The sequence below is a fragment of the Alligator mississippiensis genome, chromosome 4 (genome assembly GCF_030867095.1).
Source record: "Alligator mississippiensis isolate rAllMis1 chromosome 4, rAllMis1, whole genome shotgun sequence".
NCBI classification, from domain to species: domain Eukaryota; kingdom Metazoa; phylum Chordata; order Crocodylia; family Alligatoridae; genus Alligator; species Alligator mississippiensis.
The window spans coordinates 52,828,801-52,843,907 of NC_081827.1; the positions used below are offsets into that span (position 1 = coordinate 52,828,801).

General features: G+C 40.2%; 1 protein-coding gene across 1 annotated transcript; it reads right to left on the reverse strand.

The window, feature by feature from the left end:
• Window positions 1–244: 244 nt before the first annotated feature.
• On the reverse strand, window positions 245–10,291 carry LSMEM1 (leucine rich single-pass membrane protein 1). Its single transcript, XM_014601031.3, has 3 exons — window positions 8,846–10,291; window positions 4,159–4,293; window positions 245–778 (listed from the first exon to the last, which is right to left on the reverse strand). Exons 1-3 carry the CDS (start codon window positions 9,174–9,176, stop codon window positions 594–596), a joined length of 651 nt encoding a protein of 216 aa, XP_014456517.2. The 5' UTR covers window positions 9,177–10,291; the 3' UTR covers window positions 245–593.
• Window positions 10,292–15,107: the final 4,816 nt, after the last annotated feature.

The following is a 15,107-nucleotide window of genomic DNA, read 5'->3' on the forward strand; positions in this document are numbered from 1 at the left end:
TTTTTTTTTCCTGATTAATTAGTAAAAAGAAGCAGTTAACACAGATTCAGCTGAATGCTTCTCATTGAAAACTTCATTATGTTATATAAGAAAAATAATTTATTTTTAGGAATAGTACAAATGTAAAGCCATTACAGGCAGACTTCTGATGCTTTGTGAAGACCTGCTGATAAGTATATTGTGAAGTGCAGGATCAGCTCTAACAGCCCCAAAATACAAAATTGCACTCACTTCAATCAGGATCAATTACAATTTTTTATTTTAAATTTAGAAAATGTTAGAAATTTGGGCACAAATCCTTACTTTACTCATACAGAGCTGTCTTCAGTATCCATAGCATCAAGTTTGAACAAACCAAAAGGGGTATTGACTATACATTTATGCAGTAGTAATAGCAGCTTGCACAGATCCATTCCCTTCCAAATGTTTTTCTAGTACTCTTATAATGGTTAGGAAGCGTATTGAGCCAGAATAGTTAAGTAACCTACCTGGCTGCACAGAAGACCAAATTAAAGTAAATGTATAGACTGAAAATAGATTTAATTGCACAGAATGGTTGCTGCCCTGTTTTCTTCCAGCTCCAAGTGGGTAAATCAATGCTCATGAAGAACAGGAACTGATGGGGTTTGACCTGTAACAAGATCTCCTTTCTTCTCCATGATTCCAGATTGGTTTAGATGTTTTAACAGCAAATCGTTTATTTTCTTAAGCTCTTCTATGTTCTTCCTTTCAAACTCCAGACTGCTTGACACCTGGTCCATCTTCTTTCCAGTCTGAACTTTAAAATAAAAATGTGTTGTTAAATGAGTTAATTAAGGGTTTTATTATCACAGGGTCAGGACATTTACTGTGCTCAAATACACAGCAAGCTGAAGACAAGTTCAGAAGCCTAGTGGGAGAAAGTTTATATCTGGAAAGCTAACTAAGTACTTAAAATCTACTTTCACTTTTTCATTCTTGTGTAGTCTAATGCAATAACTTCACTAGTTCAGAGTCAATTTCTGAATTCTACAGGAAATTTTCTGATTTAAAGGCTGCAAGATTCACCGTGTGTCTGGGTACAATGGGCACAGACAGAAGTGCAGTTCTCCTCTGTAACTCATTGCTTTGCAGGAAATGTTCTGAGTTACAATGATTCCCCAGACCAAACAGAAGTTCACTGTTGGTTCCATGGGGAAGAAGAATCTAACTGCTGGCTGCAGCCTGCAGCTGGTTTCCTTTAGCAATGGCCCCTGCTCCCTCTCAGCCTGTACAGTTTTCAAAATGGGAGGGAGGAAAGGAAGCAAAGGGAACTTGTTCTAGGGGTTACCTAGCTGGTGCTTGAGGGTGGGGCAGGTGAATTGGAGCCCCCCACCTCGGGGAGGGGGAGGGAGGTTTCCAAGACACCCGCCTCACCCTCCAGCAGAGGCTGAAAAAATCCCAAACCAAACTCCCTCTACTCCCTTTCCCCCCTCCCATTCTGAAAACAGCTCTGAGGCTGGGAGGCAGTGCAGATTTCATAGACTTGATGGACATTAGGGGTGGAAGGGACCTTGCAAGGTGATCGGGTCCAGCCCCCTGCCCAGGGGGCAAGAAGTCTATACCAGACTCTGGAGACTCAAAAGAAGTTACAGAAGATGCTATGTTTTGAAATGTCTTCATCTATCACATTTACCCCAGATTGGCCATTTTTTATGCAGTCTGCAGCCATGCACTTGTGTTTGGTCATGGCTATAAACCACTTTCTGCGCCAAGATTGGGTGAAAATTGTTATTTCTACATTTGTTGGGTGAAAATTATCACTTTTATATCCAATGTTTGTCACAGTTGTCTGTGTCCAGTATGTCTCTCCATACTGTTGTTACAAAAAATGACCAAAATGTAGAAATAGAACTAAGTCTCATCGTTTCCTAAAGCTTAGGCCTCTGCCATCAGAAGTGAGAAAGTCCTATAGATGTTAGTATTCTCTTATCCTCTCTCTGGAATACAAGCAACCTCATTCACATATACAAATAAAGCCAGTACATTGCATGCTTGAGCCCTTTCTCATTAGTCAAAACTTATCCCAAGGTTTTGCTGTTAACTAGAGTTCACATCCAACAGTTGAGTGTCAATCCAAAGTAAATCTATGCCTGCAGATTGTGAATATAACATAAAATAGCTGAGAGAATGACCCTAGTACTATAGGTCCAAAAATAAACCTCTACATCTTTTAGAGGCTTAGCCCAAGAGTAACTCCTTTAATAACTGCAGTATCATGATCCTTAGACATTTTGCTGTCTAACCACTAGAGGGCCATATTATTCCTTCATTTCTACCAAACCAGGACCTGTAACAGAGCAAATTTTGAGCTCAGTATAAAAAAATATAAAGGGTCTTCCCAGACATAATATTCAAGATGTTCTGTGCATCCTTTATTTCCTTGGCACTGTTGTGCTTTTTAGTGTGTCCAGAAATGGTGTCCTTGGGTGCAGTTCAAGGCAGAGTAGATGATAATTTCCTGTTATGAAATGAGAGGAGGGAACAGTCCTTTCTGCTTTGTGGCCCATTAATGACTATGATATAGGTAGCTTGATTTCAAAGGGCCACAAGTTCTTATCACAACAGAGTTCTCAGTTAACATAATATATTTCATGCTCTATTCCATGCAATAATACCAAGTCAGTGGTAAACACCGAATAGTTGGGTCCCTGGGAATATCTGGTAGTCTGTGGCTGTCGGCTTGACAGCATTACTTTAACCAGCTCAAACAAGCAGCAGTTATCCCCACAAACTGCTACTATGGAACAATTTCAAGCTATCCTCTGATTTTTCAGACTCCTTTTGTTTAGGGATTTTTCTTCCAAATGATTTCCACTCAACTGCTTGCACAGGAACCTTCAGCTCTCTCTGAATAATACAAACTAAACACCTTTCTACACACTGAGTTAAATTCATCCGTAGCATTAGTCCTTCCATGTTAGTGGAATCACACCAGGACTGAATTTTTGTCTGAAAGTGAAAAGGAAAAATTATTTTCAAAACATGTCTTGACAAAACAGTCAGACTGAAAGTACTTGACTTTACAGTCAATGATTTCAGAGATCACTACCTAGCTCTGTTGGTTTATATTTAAACTCCTCTTCTTACCACTCCAAGGTCAAGTACAGGTTGCTTAAAATCCTCTTTTAAGGTATGGAGTACTGTGAAATACTGTTGCTGAGCTCAATTGATAAAGCAGCATGGAAAGTTAAACTAGCTATTAAAAGTTGACCTGCTGACATGGCTTAATTCTTTCTTTCCTATCCATTACAATTTTAGCTGAATTAATCCTTATTCCATGTCATGATGGGATGGTTCTAGTTAACCTTGCTGCAATCTTGCAGAAAGAGCCAAACAGGATTTCAGGGCTAACTAAGCAAGTCTGAGTAATTCCTTGGCATCTGTGTCAGAACCAAGCCATATACCAGCAAATGTCTGTCACAACATTTTGGAAGATATGTATTTCTTCCATCTTAAAAAAAAACATGTATCTTTTTTTTGTTTTGCAAGGAACTTTGCTAGCCTTTAGATGAAATCCTTACTTCACAGCCATTCAGAAAGCAGCATACTGAATAATACAAGAGTCTATGAGTCTGCAAAATTTTTGCATTGAGTGAGGCAGAGCTTTTATCTCAAGGAGTAGTGGCCCAGGCTTTTAGATCCAGCAGCCCCAGGTTCAATGTCTGTCTAATGTAGTGATTCTCTACTAGGATACTATAGCACCCCAGGGTGCCTTGAAATCCTTCCAAGAGTGTTGCAGGGTGATGTAAGGTTAAGCACTGTTAGGTGTGCAAATATAATTCACAAGATAAATCCAGAGATTTTAAACAGGAATCCATAGTGCTAAAAAGGCCATTCTGGCCTTTCTAATCTTTCTGAATTGCCTGCAACAGAAAAATTGCTCTTTTATTTTTACTTAGTCAAAAACCAAGTGAAAACTAAGACCTGGCAAGGGGTGCCTTTAGTCTAATGAGGTGTACTCCTTGGGTCTAAGGAGGAGTGCCTTGAATCTAGAAAGGTTGAGAACCACTTTCTAATTCAATAATCAATCTTGTGTTACAACAGCAAATTACAATGTAGCCCAATAGCTTTCATCACCTTGCTCCCTTACCCTAGGAGCGCACATTGTTTATAAGAGCCTGTTTGTGTTTTACTTACTTATTAAGATTATTACAAATGAAACAAGTGCCAAACTGACAATCAATGTAATGATCAATGTAACGAAGAACACACATTGGCTTCTTATGCTACTCCATGTAATCCAACCATCACCTGTGTTCTCCTCTTCCCGGTCTGCAGTAAGATGGAAAATAATATTGTGATAAGAAATTGTGTTAAGATCATTTAGAACAAATATGACAAAATACCTCCAGTTCTAATCAGAGAGAACCCAGAATATACCTAAGCTTTGGATCTAAGTCCAAAAGTGTATGGCTTGAATTCATCTCTTTTTCTAGATAGGACACAATTACCACATCATTATCAACTTAGAATTTCAGTCAAACAGGAGACTCTTTCAAAGTGGAGGATATGTGAAAATGGCACATCCTTACTCAACAGATCTGCTTCATAGGCATATTCAGATTGATGGCTTTTCACTCCTAATAACCCATCAAAGCCAGTGCCACTGATTAAAAGTGAGCTACAATCTATGCACCTTGTGAATCATCAGTCAAATTATTTAATAGTTTACAAACAGTTTCACCAGTGCAATTGACAGCAGTGGGGCTGCACAGATGTCACTGAATTTGGCTCTCAAAAAACTTTGTTTCTTATGCTATTGCACAAGAAAGGAAAAAGAAAAAAAAAGTTTTATTTGTATAGATTCAATGTACACAGTGCTAGAAGTTAATATATATTTCAGCTAGTTGAAACATTTTTAACAAAACTATTTTCATCCAACAATGCTGTTTCATTGGATCTGAAACAGTTTGCAAAGACATAATTCCAATAAAGTTTTCATCAAGAGGGTTTCTGAGGTCCAGATTCTGGTCCCTCCCAGAAAGCAGAAGGAGATCCAGACTGAAAACATGACTTTTTTTTCATTATTTGAAAGGCGATGCTTTGAAATAAATTGACCTCATGGAAACATTAAAAAGGTTTCATTTTTATTTTATTACAGAACAAAAACAAGGCTTGGAATGTGAGAAGTCTTCACAAAATGGAACTGTCACCTTCCAGCCAGCTCTAGTATATATAAATTTAGCACTTTTGCCCACAGGAGGCAGGCCCACAGGAGGCAGCTATTCATCAAGAAGACATGGGATGGGGGACTAAAGGGCATCACCTCTACTGAAATCTGAGAGTCAAGTCTGCCTGGTACTTTTTAAAACCTCTGTTGAGTGAAGGGAAAGGTCAGTAAGTGCCATCAAGACAAAAACAGGCCAGTGAGGAGTGGAGATGAACCTCTAGATAGCAAAGACAGTTGAAACAGGAAATGGATCTTCTTTAAAGTCCCTGAATGCTGGCAAGAGCTTTGTATGAATCTGAGTTTTACACTTGATAAGCAAGCTTCTAACCCCATATTTAAGTAACACTTTAACTACTTCTATTTTCTTCTCTCTTTTGGGCTTGTGTAACTTCAGTCTGTCTCAGACAACTTTCCAGAAAGCTACAGCTGAAATAGCATGTGTTAGAAGTGTGTGCAGGACCAGATTAAGTGTGACATTTAGCTCACCCACCTCTGTAGCTGATGTACTACAACCTGAAAGGAATCATGCAGCTGTGAAAATGGTATTTCTAGGTTTCACATTCAATGTGACTTTCAGCTGGTGACAGTTTTTCAGGGACTTACATTGTGCTGGTAGCAATAAAGATGGGGAAAGGATGCCTATGCCACAACAGCATTTTGATAATGAGCAAACCTGAGGTTTGAGCAGTTCATAGAACTAGTAAGAGATCTATCTGTGGGAGCCTTTTTGTTTCTCTTTATTACATTTAGTGTGCTCCTGCCTGTGGATAAATTGAAGCCTTTTTAATATTTGGGGCTTTTTGTTATTCCCTCAGCTTCCATAATAAATACATTATGTGCTAAGTGCCAGTACCACAGATATTGCTTCCTAGCCAGAATAATAATGATGGGGAGTTGCTGCCAGTCTCTCAAGCACAGTAAACTATCAATAGAGTTCTTATAAATGCTACTTGTTTGCTCTGCCTAATGAACACTTCTCACTAGTCAACTGGCTCAATGTGCCAGCCATTGTAAGGAATCAGTGAACAAGGATTCTGGCCAAGCTGCGAACAGTGGGACCATTTTATGTTCTGAAGCATACAAAAATGGCTGTGTGGCTCCTACCAAAACAATTAGAAGTTTTTAAATTTTAAAATAGCTTTTAAAATGATTTCTAATGTGTTTGGTTTTGCCAGGACATATTTAGCTACTGAGCTAAAGGAAGGCCATGTGAACTGCTTCACAAACATTCAAGGCATTATTTTTAAAGCAGTTGAGGCATCTACTGTAGAAAATGGAAACTGATTCCCAGGCATTTTCAATGGTTATCAGGTGAAAAATGCTTACATAGTCCAGCAACCTTCTTGTTTGCTCTGTAGCAAAGAGATCCAGGATTTCACACATGACTCAATATTAAGTGGCTGAGGACTGTAAAGAGTACAAACTCTTTGAGCATATATAAATTGTGTCAGTGTTCGGGACCATGAAAATAAGCCCCACCAACTCACTACCACCCTGCATGGGCCACATGCCAATATCATATAACATAATCATTCCTTGTCCTGTACCCAATGTCATGTTCTCAGTCTTGGGCATGCTCATTTGGATAGCATCTGGCACGCTGAGCACTGCTCTCATAGCAGCTACATGACATGTCCTTGTTATGTGGCACATACAGAGTGGCTCGGCGACTGGTGTTTCCTGGGTCTAGGGAGGCACCCAGGGTCCCCCGCAGGTGATCACTGAGCCAGAGAGGTGTGGGAGGCCCCCCCCAGTGTGCTCCCCAGGGGACCCAGACATGGACCGGAAATACTTCCGGTCTACTTCCAGGTCCACTGCCAAGCACACTGGGGGCCCTCCCGTGCTCCTGTGGGATGTAGAAAAAACATTTAAAGCTGTGTCTATGGCCGAATTGCTGATTCTCTGAATCAGCATTGAATCTTCAGATTCAGTCGAATCGAATCAGGGACAGTGATCTCAATCAACAAATCAAAAACTGTCCCTGATTCGGGCTGAATCTGAATACAACCCATTTTGCATTAGTAGACATTCCTTTTGAGAACACTCTACCAGTGAGGGCAATGTCCATAGAAATCTCCAAGCATTAACAGCCATGTTTAAAGAATCACAATCTAAAACAATTTGAAGCACTTCAGAAATGGATAGAAAAAGTGCACACACAGGACTGGTCCCATCTGCTGCTGAAATACAGCTATTAGTAGGCAACTCCTGCACCCAGCAGCACTCAAACAACCATATTTCTGAAGTGAAGGTTGCTGTTCAAAACAACTACAGAGGAAATCTAGGTGGGCAGCACAGAAATAGTTTGACTCTTAAACAGATTTATTATATGCTCACACCTTTTCGCTAAAATGAGAACACTAGGAAGGCCTATATGAGAAAATAATATGATAAATGTCTAACATTTTTAATATGGGATCCTTCCATTGTGTCTGGCAGCTGATGCCATTGTAGTTATTAGCTTTAGAAAATTTAGGACTCAGTAGTACAGCTATTTGCAAGATGTTCAGCCTCACAGGCTAAGAGGAAGGTTAAGAGCACATATTCCTTATCTCCCATATCCTCCCCAAAATCAGTGTATTTTTAACTCTTCTTGTATCTAAACACAGGTGTCACCTGACATTTCTTCCAGCAATTATCTTTAATGGTGTAGTTGAAGGGCTAGTTCTACTTCTGTCCCATTTGAAATTCATTTAAATAAGGCTGTTACTGTATAGCTATTCTCCAGATAAATTTCAAAAGTATAAAATTATGCCACTAAATGAAGGATGAAAATGCAGGTTTCTGTATCTATTCAAACACCACAATGTGGAATGCAGCCAAGAAACTTTAGCTTTTAAAGTGCTTTCAGATCACAAAGGAGCTGAGCACATTGCTAAAATATTCTTGTCATATAACATATATAAAAGAAGTAAAACCAGGTCAGTGCAATTTTGAAACTGAGAAATGAGCTTGTCTGAATTACAAATCTAGATAGGGTCATAGAGTTCTTCAGGTAGCTATATCAGGTTATCGAGAGCCATTTCTTAAAAGTACAAACAGAAATCAGAATTGTTTCAATTGCTGGTCTTACCCTTCTCCTATCGTTTATATTTAGTGTCTGCAAAAACTAGCAGAGAGAGAGGTCACCTCATTATTCCTGCAACATAATGGACAATGCCAATGCCTCAGACATGACCTGGATGCTATGGTTTGGAGTGATGTGTGGCTCAGATACCACTATGAATCCTTTGCCTTGTGGGACTTTCCAACAAGAATCTGTTATCAGTAACAATGAGAGATTGTACTGGTGTAGGATGGCAGGTCTGGTTCAGTATGGCAATTCCTGTGTTTCCCATTTAAAGGGAGCCAAGTATGATGATTTTTGAGAACTATATTTTAACAGAATTTAATGTCTTTTTAATACTAAGACTGACATGCATGTATCGTGCTCAGTCCTTAAGTGGCACATGTTGGCACCATGCTGTTGACATCAATGAAGCTATCATTTTGATTTATATCACCCAGGGATCTGGCCCACCTGCTTAAAGATTTAGTAAAAACATGCCTATGGTAAATAAATTACTTCCAAATGCCAACTACATGCATGCATTCATTTTTTCATCACCTGTTGTCTGTTCAGAATAGTTGTTAAACATCATCCAATATACGTACTTAGTAGGTGTTGAGATCCATCAGAACAAACATTTAGTTTGTTTAGGTTATTTAAGGAATCAACTTCATAAAGCTTTCCTTCTTCTTGTGTATCATTTTCCAGGGCAATTTCCAGAGAAGAACTCTCCATCATACCTAAAAGAAAGTATATGACTGAGTTGAGGATCCTGAGGAACAGAAGGAAGGAGAACATCAGAGTAAGGACCCTGGACTTCAGAAAAGCAGACTTTGATTTGCTCAGGGAACTCATGGGCAGGGAAGGGGAGAGGAGTCCACAGGACAGCTGGCTGTAATTTAAAGAAACCTTACTGAGCATACAGGAACAAACCATCCCAGTGTCTAGGAAGACTAGCAAGTATGGCAGAAGACCAGTTTGGCTGAACAGGGAACTCTTCAGTAGGCTAAATCATAGAAAGCAAGCTTATTAAGTGGAACCTCGGACAAACAAGTACGAAGAAATATAAGACTGTTGCTCCGGTATGCAGGGATGAAGTCAGGAAGGCCAAAACGCAACTGGAGTTGCAGCTAGCAAGGGACGTTGAAGGGTAACAAGAAGGGTTTCTGCAAGTATGTTAGTAACAAGAGGAAGACCAGGAAGATGTGGGTCCCTTATTGAATGGGGTACACAACCTAGTGACAGATGATACAGAAAAGGCTGAAATGCTCAATGCCTTTTTCACCTTAGTCTGCACAGGCAAGGTCAGCTCAGACAACTGCACCTGGCAGCACAGCTTGGTGGAGGTGAGCAGCCTACAGTTGTGAAAGAAAAGGTTAAGGACTATATTGAAAAGCTGGAGGTGTAAAAGTCCATGGGTGCAGATGGGATGCACCTGAGGGTGCTGAGGAAGTTGGCTGATGTGATTACGGTGTTAGTGGCCATTATCTTTGAAAACTCATGGCAATCAGGAGAGATCCCTGATGAATGGAAAAGGGAAAATAAAGTGCCCATCTTTAAGAAAGGGAAAAGGGAGGATTTGGGGAACTACCAACCAGCCAGCCCCACCTCAGTTCCTGGAAAAATCATGGAGCAGATCCTCAAGGAATCCATTTCTAAGCACTTGGAGAACAAAGTGATTCAGAACGGTCAGCATAGATTCACCAAAGGCAAATCATGCCTGACCAACCTGATTGTTTTCTATGATGAGATGACTGGCTCTGTGGATGCAGGAAGACCAGTGGGATGTGGTATATACCTTGATTTTAGCGAGGCTTTTGCTATGGTCTCCCACAACATTCTCACAAGCAAGCTAAGGAAGTACCGGTTGGATGAATGGACTGTAAGATTGATATCAAACTGGCTGGATCATCAGGCTCAGATAGTAATAGTTAATAGCTCACTGTCTAGTTGGTAGCCAGTATCAAATGCAGTGCCCCAGGGGTCAATCCTGGGGCCGGTTTTGTTTGGTATCTTCATCAACAATCTAGAAGATGAGATGAAGTGCATCTTCAGCAAGTTTGCAGATGACACCAAACTAGAGGGGGGGAATTGATATATTGGAGGGTAGGGTTAGGGTTGAGAGACCTAGACATATTAGAGGATTGAACCAGAAGAAATCCCATGAGGTTCAATAAAGACAAATGCAAAGTCCTGAACTTAGGCCAGAACAATCCCAACAGAACAATCCCATGCACCAGTACAGGCTGGGGGCTGACTGCCTGGGCAGCAGCTCTGCAGAAAAGGTCCTGGGTTTACAGTGGGCAATAAGATGAGCATGAGCCAACACTGTACCCTTCTTGCCAAGAAGGCTAACAGCATCCTGGGCTGCATTGGGAGGAGTGCTGCCAGAAAATCAAGGGAAGTGATTCTTCCCCTCTATTCAGCACCTGTGAGGCCATATCTGGAGTACTGTCTAGTTTTGGGCCCCCCACTACAGAAAGGATGTGGACAAACTGGAGAGAGTTTAGCAGAGGGCAACAGAAATGGTGAGGGGGGCTGGGGCACATGACTTATGAGACTTGACTGAGGGAGCAGGGGTTATTTAGTTTAGAGAAGATAGAGGGGATTTTAATAGCAGCCTTCATCCTTAAGGGTGGTTCCAAAGAGGATGTAGCTAGACTGTATAACAGAACAAGGAGCAATGGTCTCAAGTTGCAGCAAGGGAAATTTAGGTTAGATACTGTATTAGGAAAAACTCTCTCACTAGGGTAGTACAGCATTGGAACAGGTTACCCAGAGAGGTTGTGGACTCTCCATCAATGGAGGTTTTTAAGACCCAGCTAAACAAAGCCTTGGTTGGGATAATTCAACTGGGGATGGTCCTGCTTTGAGCAGGGAGGTTGGACTAGATGACCTCCTGCAGTCCCTTCCAACCCTCATTTTATATGTATATTCTATATGTAAAAGTACCGGGTATTGTTAAGGGGTATGATACTGTAAGGTCCTGATCCCCTTCAAATCAGTTCTACCAGGGTTGGGCCTATACAAACTGCAAGAAACTCAATATTTTAGTTCATTGTTATACATTTCTAAGATAATATTTCATTGCAACAGCAGTTTTTAAAGCCTATTCTACCTCACTTGCTCCTATGCTGACTCAGGCATTACTTACTTGTATACTAATCAAGCTGTGGTGTGCACTGTAGTAAAATCATAGAATCATAGAAAATGAGGGTTGGAAGAGGCTTCAGGAGGTCATCTAGTCCAAACCCCTGCTCAAACCAGGACCATCCCCAACTATATCGTTCCATGGGTGACAAAGTGTGGGTGACATCCTGAATCATGAAAAGGCAAAAACAACGTTTTCATTCGTTTTAACAAGCCAGGATAATACCCGTGGTCTCTGCCCTAAATCACAATCTAGATACGAGATGGGAGGGGAGGGGAGGCCAAGAATTTCAATGACTAAATCATAAGCTTACTTTATGCATCTTGCTGCTTCAAGATGTGGATTTTTTGTCCAAAACCGAAATTATGGTGGGTAATTAAAAACTATAGCATTACAGTAACAGCTTTTCATTGCCAGCTGTAGTTCTGGTTGCCATAGGCCCTAGTTTTGAACAGGTTCTGAACTGGTAGCAAAGATCTGGGCCATCCCAAAGAATGGGAATCGATTCTTGAGCCTTTTATTCCCCCCTTTACTGTTAAGAAAGTGTTAGTTAGTCTGATAAATTTTCTGCTGAGGCTGGATGTCCTCTGTGATAAAAAATTACACCATGAGGAAAATGTAATTTGAATGTTATTTTTTGACCGTACGTTAAAAAAAACAGAAGTCACAGAGGTATAGAGAAAACGAGCAAGTTTTGAGGTACCAGCATTTTGTCAAAGTTGCATACTCACATTTGACCTCTCTCAGTTTGTAAAAGACTGTTCAGTGTTACCATTTATCATAACTTTTTATCACATGAACTCAAGGCATTCTAGGTACCTATCAAAAGCAGAGCTTTATAGAATCATAGAAGATTAGGGTTGGAAGGGACCTCAGGAGGTCATCTAGTCCAACCCCCTGATCAAAGCAGGACCATCCCCAAATAGATCATCCCAGCCAAAGCTTTGTCTAGCCGGGTTTTGAAGTTCTTCAAACATTTGCTCCCTCTTAATTTAGAATTATCAAATGGGGCCAACAAGCTTCCCGACTTACCCTTTCCAGAGTATGACAGCCTGAGGAACAGGTTCCTTCCGTTCTAATACTTTAATAGGCACTTAGGGAACAGCCCAGTTTTTCCTACTGAGACACGTGCCCAAGAGGATACTCATAATACTCCGTCTCTTTCCCAAGCTCCGGCAGCTAGCCAAATAACCACTCACTGAATTCTCCTGACTATACTGCTTTTGAAAACAGGACAGAGGCTTGTAAGGGAAAAGCGAGTTTATGGATGGCTGTGTAAGTGTGTGGATAGAAAAAAAGTTTTTAACTGAGGGCAAGGGACACAAAAACCTCCTGTTCCCATTCTGAGCTATAACTGTAAGTTACAAAATCAGATAGAGAAACTAGGATTGCAACTAATTTCAGGCCAAATGTCTTGTATCTACTTTTATTCCACTGAAAGGTCACATGTGTAAGTGCAGCTTTAACTAGCTACATCATCCTTGCTATCTTTGCTCTCTACACATGAGCATAGCTGTAGCCAGCTGGCCTCATTACAGGACCCAATGTTTCAGCAGCAGTAATGCAGCCCTATAAAAATTCAACACTTCTCTCACACCCAGGGCCCTTGTTATTTTTAGCTTCAGAGGGGCAGATGCTTCTCCTAAACTTTTTTCATTTTGGTTAGACCTTCATGCAACATTAGGGAAGACTCCTCTAAGTTTGTAAGCTCTAACAAATGTGAGTACTTTGGTTTGTTTTTAATTTTAGGCTTGTGAATTCACAGGTTGCAGATTTTCACATTAAATATTTAACAAATTTCCTCACTGGGACTTTCATTGCTATAAATAAAATGAGTGTTCTAAAAATTAAATCTGTTTTATGTTTGTTTTCCATTTCAGCATCTGGTAACAAGACAGTAATACAGACATATCACTGGACCTATTAATTAGATTCAAAACAGAGCTACTCTAAACCACAAGATTGAGTGAATCACTATAATTTGTACTTTAACCTTGCTTAGACCACCACTTAGATGCTGTATCATCAGAATTAAAACATTAAGGTAAAAATTAAATTTTTTGGTAAAGTTACCACTTGTACAAGAAGTTCCTGAAAATTCTTAACATACACAAAGATAAAAACAAATTCATAGGATTTACCAAACAAAAGTATTATTTACCACTTTACCACATTCAGCTAAATCTCCAGTATAGAAGAAATCATACAGTACTGACCACCAGGAGAGAACTTACTTTGTTGTTTCCCCTGCTCTTTTAAACCTGTAAGCTGTAGACTTCTACAGGACCCATGAACTCAGCTATGAAACACACTATCCCATTCCATCTATATTTAGTGTTCATTTTGGCCAAGTAATCTAGTTCCTAAACAGCAATCTGATTAAAAGAAAAGAAAACATCCCACATAACTTGTTTACTTACTCAGCCAGAGTCGCTCTAAACCAGGAGTGGGCAATTATTGTGTGTGGAGGGCCGCTTACTGAGTTTTGGCAAGCCATTGAGGGCCGCATGACAGGCAGCCGGGGGAAGATGAATATTAATTTTATAAATTTTTTAGGGGCCCTGTGGCCCGGATAGAACGGCCTGGCAGGCCACATCCAGCCCCTGGGCCGCATTTTACCCAACCCTGCTCTAAACTGTTAATAGGTGTACTGGCAAGATGGCAAACTTTAAACACCTGCTTTTTATATCAAGGTATTTCACAAATCTTTTACATTATGTTGCATTTTTAAAACTGAGATTGGATATGCACAGAAATGAAAGCCTTTTCTATATTATTCTCATTAAAAAATTAAATGTATATATTCAAGAAAAAGATAACACCTACTAAATAAAAAATAAACTAACTAAACATTTTATTATGAAAATGAACAGAGGTACCCCTCGTAATTGATTTCATTTTTCCAGATATTAGATTGTATAGATAAACATCACCAGAGTAGCAAGTAGTGGTGTTGATGTCAATACAAGCCAAACACAGGGTGATGCAGCTGATAAGGAGCAGTGGTTCTAAAACCGTATTCTTAGTGCACTATTACAAAGAAGAATCTGTAAGTGTAGAATGCAAGCTATGTCAAGTGCCTAAACCATTTAGTCAGCTCTATAGGAGATGTACAGACATTAAATAAACTGGGAGCTGATTGACGAGGCTGCAGTACTACAAAAAGGCCTAGGATTCCAGTGCATCATAAGCAGAATATGATCCAACAATATACTGGGGTGTATTAACAGCAACGTTTCTTGCAAACCAAGGGAAGTCATTCTTCAATTTTGTTTGGTACCAGCAAGGCCCCACCTGGAGTACTGTGTCCAGTTTTGATTCCTACACTTTAAGAAAGATATGGACAGATTGGAAGGAGTCCAGAGTGACAAAAAATTAGCAGGAGTCTGGAAAATGATTTAGGAAGAACTAAGAGTACTTAATCTGGAAAAGACTAAAGTGGGATTTGATAACAGTCTTCAAATAGCTGAACAGTGATTAAAGAGAGGATGGAGATGGGCTTGTCTCTGTGGCTGCAGGCAACAGAACTAGGAGCAATGGCCTCAAGCTACACCAGAGGACACTTAGGTTGGCTGTTAGGAAGAACTTTCCAGGGACAAAGATTCCACAACTTCTCCATGTAACTTGTTCCAATGCTCGAGCACCCTCATAGTCAGAAAATTCAAGCACAACTGCAAACGAACTCCTACTCCCACTTCCTACCTCTCCCAACCAAT

What these genes read in the sequence shown, in the direction of transcription:
- LSMEM1 (XM_014601031.3), bottom strand. Translation starts at nt 9,176, where the DNA reads ATGGTTTGTTCCTGTATGCTCAGTAAGGTTTCTTTAAATTACAGCCAG. An exon ending in TGGATCTCAACACCTACTAA is followed by an intron (nt 4,294 to 8,845) that starts GTACGTATATTG and finishes ATCTTACTGCAG; the next exon opens with ACCGGGAAGAGGAGAACACA. An exon ending in ATTTGTAATAATCTTAATAA is followed by an intron (nt 779 to 4,158) that starts GTAAGTAAAACA and finishes TTTATTTTAAAG; the next exon opens with TTCAGACTGGAAAGAAGATG.